This window comes from Peromyscus leucopus, chromosome 5, assembly GCF_004664715.2.
Source record: "Peromyscus leucopus breed LL Stock chromosome 5, UCI_PerLeu_2.1, whole genome shotgun sequence".
NCBI classification, from domain to species: domain Eukaryota; kingdom Metazoa; phylum Chordata; class Mammalia; order Rodentia; family Cricetidae; genus Peromyscus; species Peromyscus leucopus.
Genome location: NC_051067.1, coordinates 67,984,885 through 67,999,529, shown reverse-complemented (window position 1 = coordinate 67,999,529; position 14,645 = coordinate 67,984,885). Strand labels below are relative to the sequence as shown.

Sequence of the window (14,645 nt, the reverse complement as noted above, 5' to 3'; positions counted from 1 at the left end):
CCCCCGAACAAAAAGCCCTCTCGCTTACACAGATGTCCGAATTCTTCAGCCTTCCTCCCTTGGCTCTTTTCAGAAGCCTGATCCAGGTGGCCTTCATGAGCCGGCTAGCACCTTTATCGTCCGCAGCTGCAGCCCCGGGCACAGATCCTCAGAGCGCGCTGAGCCCTGGAGAATCCCAGCACCTTTGCTATCCATGCTCTAGGAAGCCCCTCTTCTCAGTGCCCTGCTCCCTCTGGGGCTCTCACTCCCAGCCCCAGTAGACTCCTGTCTGAGGAGGAGAAATCTTCTTGTTTTCCCATCTCAAGAGGGAACACACACACACACACACACACACACACACACACACACACACACACACACACACACACACAGAATCTAATGATTTCTATTGCTTTCAAAATAAAGACAGGTCCAAGTGCAGAGACTGGCTTCAACTTGTTTAAACTTAATGCATTAGATTACTCTAAATATTCTCTTCCCTGCATTTGGCTTGTTAAAGGAAATTAGTTTCAAGAGGACATTTAGAAAAAAAAAAAAGTAAAGATGCAAACAAAACCCCCAAACTATGCCCTGGTATTTCCAAGTGTAAAGTTCAAGCCTTATCTTTAGCGATCTGGAGGGGGGTGATGGGGGAGGGAGGATGCACTCTACACTGGGCATGCTCCACATGAAGCGTCTTTGCAGATGCTGGCATCACACTGTTGGTTTATGTCAAACTGCCATTTTCCATCTGAAGTGTAAACAGCTGGGAGGGTCTCTCAGCTCCTACAGTAACAGGCACAGGGTGTGTCTGTCAGCTTTCTGTTCCAGATGAAGCCATGTCTCAAAGACAAAACTTACTGTCTTTTCATTGAATAATCATTCTCGTTTCCTGCCACAGACAGGATATGCCATGCCATAAATAATAATTCACATAATAAACATCACACACAATATTAAACAGCCAAAACTGAATAGTGCCCATCCATCCTATCAGAAACTAATCTTTATAAACAAGATGCAGACAGAGGTGTGGCCATGTAATTAGGACACAAAGTAATCACGGCTTTATGAAGCAATGGATTTAATGGAGCTCAAAATTACTCTGGCCTGCTACTCCCAATGAGAAACCATCACCCAAATAAGTGTGTGAATTGTTATAGTGATGCATATAAAGACTTTTCAAATCTTTGCTGATTTATTAGCTGGTGTTTACATTCACAAAATATGCTGAATCCAAATTCTTCTTGTAGATAAGAGGGCTGGGGCTTAAGAAGGAAAGACGAGAGGTATCAATGTCCTGGGTGAATAGGGTTACATTTTTAATGTTTCCTTATGAAGAAATGCACAGTGCCAAGTTTCACAAAATTAGAAAAACAAACTGCATCTATATGAGTATGGCAGGGGATTACTTTGTAAAGTCTCATCTAAATAAAATAAATGTGTTATTAAGAAAATCTTAGCTAGGCAAAGTGTCACACATCTCTAATGCCATCACTCAGAGGCAGGAGGATCATGAGTTTCACCAGACTGGTTTACATAATGAGATGCTGGCTCAAAATAAATAAACAAATTAATTAAAAATAATAATGACTTCTTTACCTCCATTCCCTTCCTTTGGACACTCAACTAATACTAATTTACAGGGGCCAAAGGCCAGAAAATAAATATAGCAGGGACTACATAATAATAGTTAGAGACTGATTGCATCTGAACTTAATACTGTGACATAAATTAATGGCTTATTTATATTGTTATGAAGTTAATATAAAGTGTCAGGGGCTTAAAAATTCTTTGCAATTTTTTTTTTTGTTCAAGCAAAATATAAAAGGGACAAATTAATCCTCAACACAGGAGGGTTTCTAGTCTTCCAAAGCTTCTCCCAGCTGTAACACCCAGCTGGGAAATAATCAAGAAGTACAATTAGACTCCACGAGGGGCCTTGATCCCCATCCTTACCAGTTTGAGCATCTAAATCAAATGGCAAAGGTTCAGTTCACACCCCAGTGCAGCTAGAAAGTCTCTGTTGTTGGTGCCATAGTCAGGTCACAAAACTCTTGTCTGTCTTCCCACCCTGACATTCTTTCTGCATGCTCTTCCTTCTCCAATGTCCCCTGGGCCTTAGACATGGCGATACAGGTGCTTCACGGGGCCTCCTTTGAGACCCAGGACTCCAAAGTCACTTCTCTGTACTTTCATCAGTTTGGAGTCTGCATTAATCACAACTGACTGCAAATGAAGGCACTGCAGCTCTGGGTACCTGCACAAGGGTGCCACAAGACTAGACCAATCTCTATTTCATCATGCATGCTAGAGGGCTTCATGAGGTTCCACAACCCACTGAGGGGTTATGAGAAAGTAATGTTCACAGGGGGCGGGGTGGGGGGTGGGGGGATGGGGGATGGGGGGGATGGGTGTTATTTTCTTCAGTGGTTAGACACAGATATGTCGCCCATGTTCCAGTAAATAACTCCTCCTGACTCTTGCTCAGGAAAACAACTATAATTAAACTCAGTGGAACACACACGCACGCACGCACGCACGCACGCACGCACGCACGTGTGCGGGAGCAGGGAGAAGGAGAAGGGTAGAGAGAGGGATGAAAAGGTAGGAGGGAGTTACGATAGGAAGAAATGAATCAATAGGAGAGAGAGGGAATTAGTGAGGCTAAAAGGGTGTGTATGGGGGCAACAAAAGTTCATTATATACGTGCATGAAACTATTCATGCATTAATGGTAAAAGCTAGTGTATTTATCCCTCTATGAAAAGAACTCATTATTAACATTTTTTTATGAGTGGTCAGATGGTTCAGTGGTCAATTGCACTAACTTTTCTTTCAGAGAACCCTAGTTCAACTCCTAGCACCCATATGACCATTTATGACCATTTGTAACTCCAGACCTAGGGGATCTGCCACCCCATTTTGGCATCCTTGGGTACCAGGCATGTACATGTTACACAGAAATATGTGCAAACAAAACACCTGTAAATATTAACTAAATAAATAATTTTAAAAAATTAAAAGACAAAGTTTATCATCATGGAGAATTCACAGGATCCGAAATCCTGATTACTTCTTCTCTTTTAAACAAATTAAAGATCATTGCTAGTAATCAGCTTTAACTTTTACACAGGAAAATTGTTCTGATGGTGTTTTCAGGTTTGAAGAGTTCAGCAGTCTTTAAACATCACTTCACCAATGTTTGTCAATGATCTTTTGAATATTTGCAGCAATTTATTAACCTCTGACTATCTTCTAAAATGAGACTATGAGCTCCTCTTCATAGGAGCTCAGTCTATCTAAGAGTATATACTCACCAAACAGTTGTTCTAGGAGCCTATTGTGGAAAGGGAAATGAGGCTGTGTCCTTAAATTCTCTGATCCCCAGTCACTGTTAAATAGTACAACGTTTAGTGTCCAGAGTTGCAGCATTTTTGAAAGTCACATGTCCAACAGAAGCATTGCACTTAACCTCCTTCCTTCTGGGAGTAGGGAATTATGCAGAGAAAGGTGATCTCTCCAATTAAGCTTTTGCCTTTAGTACCATATGGACTTTCTGGGTCATCGTGCCTGGGCTAGTCTTGAGTTGAGAACATCTGGCTTTCATTTCCGTAACTACTAGACAGGTTCATTATCAAATGTATCCTTGATGAGCTGATTGCTGGTAGCATTTGTCCTTGCAGACACACCAACTTTTCAAGTATGTTCTTCCCTTCTGCCTCTTCACAGTCACACTGCTGATTGCACAGCTACAAAATGCAAGTTGAGCCTCATGTCTACCAAATGGCCATGTCAGGAGCATCTCTATTTATCTTCAGAAGTCTCACTGCACATCTGTGTTTCTTGCTTATAGGAAAAGTGAGTTAACTCAGATCGAGTTATGGCTTTATCTGCTCTTCAATTTCTTTTTCTGCTTTTGTGTCAAATGTGTGCACAACAAAACACTATCCTTTTCCTTCAATGTTCTTCTTATGTGTGAACTTTGTTTTCTTGAAGCTGTACTCTGTTTTACAATCTTAAATATCACCCACATCAGCCTTCTTGAGCATTCTTGTGTTTTCTTAAGTCAAAAGGGTAAGAGCTCTAAGCCTACTTGAGACTAGCATCCTGAATCACAAGTGATATCATCTACTTCTGTAGGAATCTTCCCATGCAAACTAAGGCAACACTTTTGAGCAAAACCAACTTAACTTCTCAGTTTTCTAGTCACCTGGATTCTCCACCTGGAAACTGCAAACCTCTTCCCTATTCATAAGACTCCACCAACTCAGTAGCAAATTTGACTCCAATTGTTTCCCTGCTTGGGCCAACCATGGGACAGTTATGCCACCCATCACCTTCCTGGTCAGGAGGGAAACAGACAAGAAGGAATGGGGAAGGAGGCTGGCATGTACCATCTGCTGCTAGGGGCAGTTCTTTCAGTTCTCATACTGTTATCGTCACCGTCTTTTTCTAGAGTTTAGAATTGGTTTTGCTTTTCCGTTCAAGAAGTGATGTAGTTTTGGTTTTTTGTTTGTTTGTTTTTGTTTTTTTTAAAGTAATGTGATTGGCAGTTCCCTGGTTCATGGATTTCTTCACAGATACAACCCTAAACTATTTTTTATCAATAATGACAGATCTTGACTCTAAAACTTCAGAATGATGGTAAGGTGTTGAGATGAGGCATGCTTTCTTAACTACTGGATACTTTAGTTGTAAATGTCACATAACTGCTATTCAAATTCATATGATAAGCATCTCAAATATGACTGGCTATTTTTTGGCTCAGTGTCCAAACAGTAACTCAGGTGGCAGTAAGGGATTCTTGCAAGGCCAACCCTCTGTGATCCTTTCATGTTTATATAAAAAGCTAGTGTGTTAGCTTCAATTTTATTAAGAGAATATGAAAATTTACAGATATTGTAGCACTATAGTACACACTGATGAAGAGCTCAAATTTTTTAGTCAAAGATCCCACAAAACCCTAAACTATGTGCATTTACTTAACACATACGACTTTGAAACTGTTGTAGTACCAACCAAATATGGGAGATGTAGCTGTGGAAAAGACTCAAGTGCCCTTTGTCATTGAATTTGACAGAATTGTGAGGGAGATGGATTTTTTTAAAGGTTAGTAGGAAAAATACCTGCTATGTGAGAACATTCAAAAGGCTAAGATGGTAGAATCCTGGTGGGAGGTTTGGTGTATAGGTAGGGTGATGACAGTCTTTAATGATGACAAAATCCAAGTGATAAAAGAAACTAATTCAAACTGGAGTGTGTTGAGAGAAAAGACAGAAGGAACAGCACATGCTAAGACCCTGAGGACAGAGGAAATGAAAGGGTTTGTCTCAGCTCACATGTCTGGGTCACACACAGCCCATCACTGAAAGAGGTCAGGGCAGGGAAACATGAGCAGAAACTGAAGTAGAAACCACAAAGGAAGTGTGCTTACAGGCTTGTTCTCAGTCTCATATTCAGATATCTTACTGTTTTAATTAGTCCAGCCCACCTATGTAGGGAAGGGACTGTCCACAGTCACCTATGAGGGAAGGGACTGTCCACAGTCACCTGTGTAGGGAAGGAACTGTCCACAGTCACCTATATAGGAAAAGGATTATCTACAGTAGTCTAGGACCTTGAACATCAACTGGGAATCAAGAAAAAACCTCACAGATATCCACAGGCCAATCTGATGAAGTTAATACCTTACTTGAAGTCTTCTCTTTTCAAGTGTGCCAAGTTCACAACCAAGAATAGTCACCACAAAGAAGTCTGTGTAGCTGACAGGATATATTTTCAGGAGAATTCATTTATATTCTCTTCCTCTGATCATGTAGATTAATACTAAAAACTACATGGACTGTGTTGAGACTCCTGCCTACATGTTCTTATCCTGATGAACTTACACACTTATTCTTAATTAAAGGAGTGCCATTTATGTTGCTATCAGCATGATCTCCATTATTAGAAACCTCATTCCTTCCAAGACTTTAACAGGACTATTAGGTTTCTTCCTTTCAAATCCTTCATTGCCTCTTCAAAGCTAAGATGTATGTTTTTTAGACTGTCCTGGGTTATACTAACAGGGCAGTCTACCCATGAGAGTTAGGCTTTTTGTGTGATTGACAGAGAGATTGTTGATTTATGAATGTTTATAATAGCACCAGACACTGTACTAACAAGTCTTGCCCAATGGAATCTCGAATCATCTTTATTTTTACTGAGGAGAAAACTGAGGCATCGCGAAGTTAAACAACCTAACCGAAGTTACACAGCTCACAATCGAGTTGGGAATGAACTTTTAGCAAAATGAGCCCAAGTCCCATCTTGGGCCAGTTTACAAAAGGTAAGGCAGAACTAACCTCTGTATACAACTGATGTTCCTCTAATCAAAAGCAGGCTTTTCTGTTTGCCCGCCATATGTACTGCACTTTCTAACAGTCGTGAAGCACCATAATGACTTTTAAATTAGTGATTTTATCTTTGTTAAGTTTGGTACATGTGTGTGTGTGAGCCCCACTTAGCATCTTCATTGTTTTCCAAATTCCAACTTGCCAAAAGGCATGACGAACATATAACGAGGATCCAATAAAACAGATAATTTCACATCTATTCATGCAATGCTATTTTGCAGATTTGGCTGTGACTCTGAAATTTTCCTCAGAGTATCTCAAAATTGTGACACATTATTTCGTCACTTATCTATGATTAAAAAGTAGATGGTAGAATGGGAGAACAATAGAAGTCAAGGAACCTGGTATTAACATGTTTCTCTCTTCTCTGGAAATAAGAGTAACTTTGGCAAGCTGGCCTTCGGAAGCCTCAGTGGCAGCCAGCCTGCATTGAATGGGCAAGAATTCAAGATCATCAGAGTAACCTTTCTGTTCAACAGGAAACACAGCCACCTCTTAGCACTGAAGCTGAAGGTATTATAAATTTTAATGGCATGCTTCAAACTCAGAGATGTGAGCTCTGGTGTGTCTATGAAGGTGTTTCATTGATGATTAATTTGGGGTAAGATGGACCCTGACTATGGATAGCAAATCTAATGGACTGGGGTTTTGATGGAACTATGGAAGAAAAAGAAGGTAAGCTAAGTGCCAGCCCACCTCTCTCCCTATTGTTTGGTCCAAAAAAGAACACTGCAAACTCCCACCTCCATGGGTGGAGTCCCAAGACACCACCCCTTCCCTGCAGGATGGATTGTATCCCCTCAAACCAGAGCCAAAATAAATCCTTCCCCTGTAAGTTGTTTACTTTCAGGTCCTTGTTCACAGCCCTGAGAAGGTCACTAAGACACAGGGACACTATTATTACTACTGTTCACACTGTGCTATCATTCCTCTCTTCCTTTGACTATTCACTCTGCTAGCGTCTGTCTATTTTATTCCCCTTTGCAGAAGAAAATCACTCCAGAAAATGCCGAGTATATGGAATGCAATTCTACTTCTCTCTTAACCCTGCTTATGCCCCCCACTCCACTAATACTCAGCATCTCTTACCCATTGGCTGCAACTTCTAAGTCTTGCTCTCTAATATCTTTTTCTTCATCTCTTCCTCCATCCCACCTCTACTTGCTCACTCTTCTTAGGACCATTCTCCTCATAGAAACACATCTTTCAGTCCCATCTTTTCAGGCTCATTGATGCAGACACCAGGAACCTTCTTCTCCTATTCTTCTTTGTAAAACCACCATTGCCTCCTTTTAATTTTTTGCTCAAAAATTTTAATTCTGTTTTTCTGCAAACATATCATTTATAAAACTATGACCTGCCTATCAATGATTCCAATCTCATTTATCTTGTTTTACTTATAGAACCAATGTTACTACCTTCTTATCCATAATTTACTTACTATATTTACTATTTGTGTCTAACGCTACAAGGGTTTTGTTTTCCTTCTGTTTCATTTGCTCATGTGTCAGAAATGTCTTGAATAATGGGAAGCATGCTCTATAAATATTTATTGAATGAATAAAAGGAGAGAGAGAGAGAGAGAGAGAGAGAGAGAGAGAGAGAGAGAGAGAGAGAGAGATTGATTCTCCCTCACATTTTAAAATTTCTTTAGAGGGTAACATTCCTAAACCTTTCTAAACATTACTGAACATGCCCATGCTTCTTTCTTAATAACCAATCATGAACAGAAACCTGATTGCCCATGATAAATATTTATGAAGAGTAAAATAATGAAACAAAGATTCCAGCTTGCATTTATCCTTCATGCTTTATCATAAGCCTCAGTAAATACCAATTCTATTAACTTACTGCAAATGTCGAGCACAGGTCAATTGATGGAAAAACCACATTGTGTAACAAGCTAGCCAACTCCAAGTGACAAAGAAGTTATTAATTATACTTAAAATTTTTATCTCATCCTCCTTCCAAGCATTCAGAGGTTTTATATTTTGACAATATGACTAAAGTTTATTAGTGTGCAAGTCTTCTTTTCACAGAATTTCATTTTCTCATTTTAGGAATGTAAGGTTCCAACCCTAAAACTGCCAATGACTCATAGCACACCCAAAGGCAACTCACGTAAAACTACCCCCCACAGGCTAACTTTTCCCTGTCTGATGAGCACGCTGAACTGGGGTGGCTAGAAAGAATGTGCTCGAAGATTTTCTTATAGATGGCTCAAAACACACTGTAAATATTATGCTGCAGATATTTCCTGACTGTCATCCCCAGGCACTTTCCCTTCCATTCCTGCAGAGCGGGACCTTAAGTTCACAGCTGAAAGTGTGCTTACCATATCACATCTAACGAAACAGAGTGTTTTAAAAGCTCAAGCCAGAGCTGAGTGTGGTGATACACTCGAGAGGCAGGAGGATAATGAGTTTAAGGCCATCCTGATTTACAGCCTGGCCCTTGTCTCAAAATAACAACAACAACAACAATAAACCACCACCAACAACAACAACATGTAACAACCTAGAGTGAGTACTATTTAGGAAGAAGCAGAGTACCTGTGGGAGGACCCAGGGGAGATAAGAGGACATCAGAGCCATGAATATGACCCAGTACATTATGCGCATGCATGAAAATGTCATGAAACCATTATTATATAGAATTAGTAAATACTAATTAAAAAGAATAAAAACATCAAGTGCATTACAAGGAGGAAATAGCTCTTCAAGTAATTTTGAATGTATAATATATAACTATACATTTACATATATATGCATATCCATATATTCATATTGTAGTGAATCCCAGTCCCAAAGCATACTAAATATGTGTTCTACCACTGAGTCAAATCCCTAGGTCCAATGAATGCACTTCACTGAACAGATACAAAATTCTGGAATATTTTAATGAGCTCTCTAATAGTTAATAATGGTCACATGAAGAGATGGTACAGGCACATGTTAGTTAGCCTTTCTCTTTGGCTGCAAATCAGTCAGACATATGAATCTTTACTCTTTTTCTTCCAAGGTGAGCTTTCCAACAGACACTAATGCACAGCCACCATATGCGCCCTCCACACTGCTGTGAATGGAAATGGCTTCCATCCTAAAGAGTTCACCTCATCTAACATTTTCTTGGCACATGCAGGAGGCATATTACTTACTGAGAAAACCAGTAAGAGAGGGAGAGACATAAATAGACAAATGATCTGAATAGAGAACTCAACAAAGAAATCAACAGTCCCAGGCATCTAGAGAAAGTATGCCATCTTGCTAAATTAAACAAAATACCATTTTCCTTAATGAGTGATACTCTTTGTAAAGTGCAAGTTCACAACGAAGAGAGGACACAATAACAATGACCTCATATACCTCACCAACAGCAAGACTAGAACATTTTTTTGTGAAATTCAATTCCCTTGTCCCTAGACCTTATCAATAGTTATACTTTTGTGCACCAGCTTAATAACATTCATAAGTTATAGTTTACCTATGTAGGCTATTAGAAAATCTTAAAAAGCAATTACAAAAACTCAAAAGGCTAATATAGAGGCAAATATTTATAAGGACACCAATAGAAAAGACTAAACCATCTATATAATATCTACATGTAAGTACATTCACATTTCATATATGTAAAAGTACTAAAACTGTAATAAAAATAAGAAATAAGATTTCATTTTGAAAAATTATAATGTTAACAATTCTATGAATGGAAATAAAAAGCTCTTCTGACTGATATTAAGTCTAAATAAACACCTTGATCTTTCACCTCCACTGTTAGGTAGTGAAGCCAGGGCCTAGCATTAGCATATGGTAGGCAAATGTTCTAACATTGAGCTACTTCCCTACCCTTTTAAACAATATTTTACTTGACACTGGGTCTCTTTAAGTTACCCAGGCTACCTTTGAACTCACTATGAATTTCAAGTTGCCCTAAAACTCAGTCTATAGTACCACCTGGCCTTATACTTGAGGATCCTCCTACCTTGGCCTTCCAAGTAGCTGAAGTTACCAGCCTACACCACCATGAGTATTTTGAACATAGCTTTGATGTGGCGAAAATGGTACACACACACACACACACACACACACACACACACACACACACTTCTCTAAATGGTTGGTTTAACCTTAATAATATTTTTCATGTAATGAAAAGACCTAATGAGCAAGTTTCCTCAAAGATCTTTTGTTCACTTTGAGAACAGAGAAACAAAGTAAAGGTTGATGTGGGAGGTAAGTCAGGTAAGGAATTAGAATGTAAAGAAAGGGCTTACACATAAAATGTTAACATTCTAAATAATATATTTTCCATTAAAACATATAAACTAATCATTTAAGTTTCCATTGCAAGCACTAGGCTTTTCTTACATGAGTAATTAGGTGATTTGTTGGTACTGGGTGAAGTATTTAAGCAGGCAGGATGACTCAGTAGTTCCTTAGTACATTATTAGTGCACTGCTCTAAAATTCTGACCTTCCAGAAGGATATGACTTTGGTTCCTAAAGATTTTAATATTAAAAAGAGGTTACTCGATCAGGGAATTGGTTAGAAAAACACTACCAGTATGGTGTGTTCAGTAATCAAGTACCGCAGAGCACCCTAGTGACCTAATAGAGTTAATTCATCCTTTAAGCAGCTTAGCTACCTTTGGGAACTGATTTAAGGAAAGACAATCTGGGTCACATGAAGCTGGGTATACTAAAAGGCTGCAAATTCAAGATGAGTCAGCTAGAAATGTGCCTTGGGTATGTAATATTCATGTTGTAAAATCCAGGGTATGCGAAACTGTTTCATAAAACATGGAATATATAGAATTGGTTAAAATAACTCATATACTGTTTTTATTGCACAAATGAGAAAACAAACAACTACTCAATAGATATTTAATACACAGAAATACCTGCTATTGGGTTTTTGTTTATTTTTAGTTTTTATTCAATTTTTTTAAGGAGCATTTGAAACGAGGTGTCTTAATTTCTCCTTGCTGTGACCAACACTCTGACAAGAGTCCCTCAGGAGAGAAAGGGCTTACTTTGGGTCACAATTCAAGAGTGCCATGCAACACAGGGGTGGGGGTGGGGGTTGGTAGGGGTGCAGGGGGAGGGGCAGTACCGTAGGAGTTCGAAGCATCTGGTTAAGAAGCATCTCCAATCAAGAAGCATGAATGCATGCTGCTGCTGGGCTCCCTTTCCTCACTCACATAGCCCAGGATCCCAACCTGGGAATGGCGCCACCTACAGGGGGTGAGTCTATTCACCTCAGTTGACCTAACCAAAGTAATCCTCCACCTCCTAGGAGATTTTCAATTCCGCCAAGTGTCAGTCAACACTAAGGATCACCCTGACCAAGAGCATTTTGTCTGTCTTCTGCTGCTTCTATTGCTCCTGCTGTTTTGTTCTCCTGAAGGGTGTTTACAGTTCTTCCGGAAGCTGAGAACCAGAATGTGAGACTCCTGTAGAATATTGTCTTTGTTTTATTTCCTATTACTGTGATAAAATACTTTGACAAAAACATGAGGGAGAAAGGGTTTATTTGGTTGCCAATTCCAGGTTTCAGTCCATCACTGCAGGGAGTTCAAAGCAGCAGGAATTTAGAGCAGTTAGTTACATTGCAGCAGCAGTCAAGAGCAGGCAGCAGTGGATTAATGCATGCTGGTGTCACCTTGTCCTCTCTTTTACATTTGGCCTAGGGCCCGTCCCATAAAATGATGCCAGCCACACTCAGGGTGGGTCTTCCTATCGCAATAAATCTGATCAATAAAATCCCTCTCAAACATACCCACAGGCCAATCTAAAAAACTCCCCATTGAAACTACTCCTACCCTCGAGGTGATCCCGGCTTGTGTCAAGTTGACAAATAAACCATCATGGATCATGTGTAGGATTTTGCTTAAAATAGTGACAAGATAAAAAAGACATTCAAGTCTCATTCCGCCATGCAAGTTCAATCATTTTTGTGTTGTCCTTTTCATAAAGAACTCACAGTCTACCAGTAGTGTTGTCTAATGTTCAGAGAGGGGCCTGAGATCAGTGGCTCCTATCTGCCTAGTGCCAACAGCACTTTGGAGTTATAGGCAAAGCCCCTGATGAATGAGTGTCATTAGGAAATGATATATTTCAGGACCTATTTCTGTCTCTAGTTGTCATTAATACAACACTCACTAATACAGCACTGTTCCTCCACACCCCAAGCTCTGTAATCAATTAAATCATATTAGAATGCACTGTCTATTATGTAGGAGAGGCAGGCCTTCCTGCTTGTTATTGCTGACAACAGAGCCAATGGATAGTGGTCGAGAGTGTAATTTCCCCAGCTGGAACGACATCTGCAGCCTTGCTCTCAGCAATTACTAGTAAGAACTCTGTTGATCTCACGTCTTTCTACTTTTGGAAAACCAGCTGCTCTTATTCTTCAGATTGGCTCCTGGGGGCATTTTCAAGTAAAGCAACCCACCACAGAGGGAGGGCGCTACAGTTTTCTTTATGTGCATGTATGGGTGTGTGTGTGTGTGTGTGTTCATTAGCATAACATTTGAATTACATGAAGAAAGTTTATACTTTTTATTTTAGAGTAAGAGCCCCAGTTGATATCTTATTTCTTTTCCCATTTTTATTTTGTAGCGATTGGAAAATGTGTAAAAATATTGCAATGCTTCTTTCTGTAAACCTTGTCTCAAAAATCCATTTTTCTGTTTATTTTAGAAAGCAGTCAGAAATTGGCCTGTTCTCATGAGCTCCTCATACCCATGCAAAGAAAGCACCTGGATTTCCCTAGTTAGTTTATAATACTCAATGATTTCAACCAACCGAGTTGTTCATTTCTCTCTCCCTGTGAGTGTACGTGCATGTGTACATGTGTATGTGTGCGTGCACGTGCACTCACCTTGTGCAGGTGCCTGTGGAGGCCAGAGGCGGATGTCAAGTGTCGTTTTCAATTACACCTTCAGCCTATTTTTTGAGAAAGGGTCTCTCACTCACTCAACCTCTAGCTCACTGTGTAGGCAGACTGAGTGGCTATTAAGCCCCCAGGGTTCACTACCCTCTGCCTCCAGAGCCTGGGCAGATGTCACCGTACCCAGGTTTTTGTGTGGCCACTGTGAAGCTGAGCTCAGGTCCTCATGACCACACAGCAAACGCTTTACCCATTCAGCCACAATCCCAGACGTGAAACTCTGACTTTGAGCTGCAATAAAAGCAAAATGAAAATGTTGCCCTGCTGCTTGTTCAATTGACATCTGAAAATGCTTTTGAACAGAATTAGGAATACTATTGATTCTTGAGTTAGCAGCTTTAACCTGATTGAATCCTAACTTAAAATATTCTTAAAATGAAGAGTCTCTGATGACCCTTGAGGATATCATAAGGGCTAAATTAGGCCAATCACAAAAGGATAAATACTGTTATTGGATGGATGACAAAGCAGAATGCTGGTTGCCTGGGGTTGGTGGGAAGTGAAAAGAGATCAGGGAGTCAGTGTGTAATGTGGCAGAGGGTCAGGTGGAAAAGAAAAACAATTTTGGAGATGTGTGGAAGCAATGACTGTACAACAGTGTAAACATATTTAATGCCCTGGAATTGTATACTTGAAAATGGTTAAAAAGTGTATGGGGACTGAATGCGTACCTTAGAAGTAACTTGTTTAGAATGTGAGAGACCCTGAGTTCAATCCCCAGCATCATACACACAAAATAAATAAAAATGGTAAATGTACGGCACACACACACACACACACACACACACACACACACACACACAATCACGATTTATAAAAAAACTGAAAAAATTACTGGTATTAAAATCAGAGTAAGCTTTATTAAAAATAATCACCAGAAAGACTATCAAGCTCACTAACAAAAAGCTTTCTAGTGAAATACAGGCTCCTCCATGCACTGGGATTGTCTGTTGTCCCAGCACCTACATCAGAGAGACAACAGGTATTGCAACTACTCAAACTGGTTCTGTGGGGCTGGGGGCAGCAGGGAGTGAGGAAAGTATGATCTGATGTTTATATCGAAGCTCACAATTAACAAACCAGACTAGTTTTCAGGCCCTGTGCTGGGGACAGGCAGACTCCAGCTACCAGGATATCATGTCTGACAGTTATTAATTGATTTATATACTTGAATTAAGCAGTCAAACCTAGAGAAACACATTCTGGATGTGTTATCAAATTATAACATTGAGAGAATTTCACATTGTGTGAGTGTTTTAGGTTACAAATCATTTCAGCACTAAAACATCTAATTAACACTCATTCAGAATTAAATGTTG

At 39.8% G+C, this 14,645-nt stretch overlaps 1 protein-coding gene across 11 annotated transcripts in view; it reads right to left on the bottom strand.

Annotated features, from left to right (window-relative positions):
• Positions 1 to 14,645, bottom strand: part of Cacnb2 (calcium voltage-gated channel auxiliary subunit beta 2) — a 356,801-nt gene that overhangs the window by 112,468 nt on the left and 229,688 nt on the right. Inside the window, exon 1 of one of the 11 annotated variants that reach the window (XM_028870501.2) lies at positions 29 to 860. The exons of 9 other annotated variants lie outside the window; for them this stretch is intronic. In XM_028870501.2, coding sequence (XP_028726334.1) covers positions 29 to 97 — 69 coding nt within the window. In that variant the 5' untranslated portion in view covers positions 98 to 860. Of the gene's footprint in view, positions 1 to 28; positions 861 to 14,645 lie in introns of those variants that run through there. One more of the 11 variants, XM_028870500.2, reaches the window with a different exon arrangement.